The sequence below is a fragment of the Numida meleagris genome, chromosome 10, assembly GCF_002078875.1.
Source record: "Numida meleagris isolate 19003 breed g44 Domestic line chromosome 10, NumMel1.0, whole genome shotgun sequence".
NCBI lineage: Eukaryota > Metazoa > Chordata > Aves > Galliformes > Numididae > Numida > Numida meleagris.
In genome coordinates this window covers 18,400,832-18,402,726 of record NC_034418.1, presented here as the reverse complement: position 1 = coordinate 18,402,726, position 1,895 = coordinate 18,400,832, and the positions used below count along the sequence as shown (strand labels likewise).

Here is a 1,895-nt window from a genome sequence, read left to right as displayed (position 1 = left end):
GCCCCGTCCGGCGGGCCCCCGACCCCGCCCCACTGTCAGCCGCTCACCGTTGAAGCGGGTGACGCTCCAGTTGCGGGCGAGCTGCGGGTGCTGGGGGCTGAGCTGGAAGTGGAAGGGCGCTCCGTGGGGGGGCCGGTCCCCGTCGCTGGCGCCCAGCAGCAGGGTCCCCCCGCGGCCCGGCCGCCCGCACACCGCCCCCGACGCCGGCTGCAGCTGCGGAGCGTGGTCGTTCACCTCCACGATCTCGATGGACAGAGTGCCCGTGGCCGAGAGCGGCGGGTCGGCTGGGGGGTTGGGGGGATGTCACGGAGCGGGCCGTCAGGGGGAACACCCGAGGGTGCAGGGGGAGAGAGCGGGGGAGGGATGCCGGGGTCGGGGGGGGGGGAGTGGGGAGACGGTCACCATCATCGCGGGCGAGCAGCAGCGCGATGTACCAGCCGCCCTGCAGGAAGGCGGACGGGTCCCGCAGCTCCCGCTGCGTGCGCACGGTGCCGGAGCGCGGGTCGAGCTGCAGCCACCCCGCCGGGTCGTACAGCAGCGCGTAGCTGGACGCGTCGGGCCGAGGCACGGAGACGTCAGGGTGCGCGCCCACGGAAGGCACCGCGCGCCCTCCAACCCCCCCACCCCCCCGCGCTCACCTCAGGGTCTGCAGCCGGCGCGTGTCGGGGTCGCTGGCGGTGTAGGTGGTGACGGCGGTGCCCGGGGGGCTCCCCTCCAGCACGCTGACGCGCCGCGGGTTCTCGCGGAAGACGGGCGCCTCGTTGACGTCCCGCACCCGCACCCGCACCGTGGCCACCGCCCGCGGGCTGCTCGCGGCCCCCGGCTCCAGCGGCCGCTGGTTCTGCACCGACACCGTCAGCTGGAAGCGGTCCCGCACCTCGTGGTCCAGCGGCTGCACGGGGGGGAGGGGGGGTAGGGCGCGGGGTCAGCGGCCGCGCCCTACCCTGCCCTACGCGGCCGCGTCCTCCCCTGCCCTCCCCCCCCACCTTGGCCACGGACAGCACGCCGTCGTTGGTGTGGGGGTCGGTGCGGATGGCGAAGGCGCCCTCGGGGTCACCCTCCAGGATGGTGAACTTGGCCGCCCAGTTGGGCGATCCCGCCAGGTCCTTGTCGTGCACCAGCACCCGGCCCACCTCGGCGCCCGCCGCCTGCTCCTCCACCTCCATGGAGAACTGCGGGGAGGTGGGGGGGGTGGGCTGGCACCTGCCGGGGGGCTGCGGCCCCACCCCCGCCCGCCCCGACCACCTCCTCCTTGGTGAACTCGGGAGCGTTGTCGTTGACGTCCTCCAGGTAGATGACGGCGGTGGCGGTGGTGGTGAGCCCGTCCCCGGACATGTCGGCCGCCTGCAGCGTCAGGTTGTACACCCCCACGGCCTGCGGGACAGGGGATGGCACTGACCCCGCACTCTGCAGGGGTCCCCTCACCGCACCTGGCCCAACACGTGCCCGTGACCCCCCCCCCCCAACCTCACCTCGCGGTCGAGGCCGCCCCGCGCGGTGCAGATCTCCCCGGTGGTGGCGTTGATGCGGAACACGTCCCCGTGCCCCTGCTCCAGGATGGAGTACCGCAGCGCCGCGTTGTCCGTCTCGGGGTCGTCGGCGTCGGTGGCCTCCACCGTCAGCACGCAGGTCCCTGCGGTCACCACGGGGCTGGGGGACCACTTATGGGGCCGGGTCGTGGCCCCCATCCCGTGGTTCCCCCCCCCTGCCCGGACCCACCTGGCGCAGCGCCCTCCACCACGCGCCCGGTGAAGACGTCGCGGCGGAACAGCGGGCGGTTGTCGTTCTGGTCCACCACGATGATCTCCAGGTCTGTGGGGTCCTCCAGCGTCGTGCCCCCCAGGTCCAGCGCGAAGGCCTTCAGCTGCGGGAACACAGGGGTGGGATGGGGCTGG

At 74.5% G+C, this 1,895-nt stretch overlaps 1 protein-coding gene across 1 annotated transcript in view; it reads right to left on the bottom strand.

Annotated features, from left to right (window-relative positions):
- CDH15 (cadherin 15) overlaps positions 1-1,895 on the bottom strand; it is an 11,963-nt gene that overhangs the window by 1,460 nt on the left and 8,608 nt on the right. Inside the window, exons 4-10 of the mRNA XM_021408910.1 lie at positions 1,720-1,864; positions 1,473-1,633; positions 1,246-1,374; positions 987-1,172; positions 639-892; positions 403-545; positions 1-284 (exon numbers count right to left, since the gene is read on the bottom strand). The exon at positions 1-284 is cut by the window's left edge and continues 259 nt beyond it. Of these exons, the coding sequence (XP_021264585.1) occupies positions 1-284; positions 403-545; positions 639-892; positions 987-1,172; positions 1,246-1,374; positions 1,473-1,633; positions 1,720-1,864 (1,302 nt within the window). The remainder of the gene's footprint in view (positions 285-402; positions 546-638; positions 893-986; positions 1,173-1,245; positions 1,375-1,472; positions 1,634-1,719; positions 1,865-1,895) is intronic.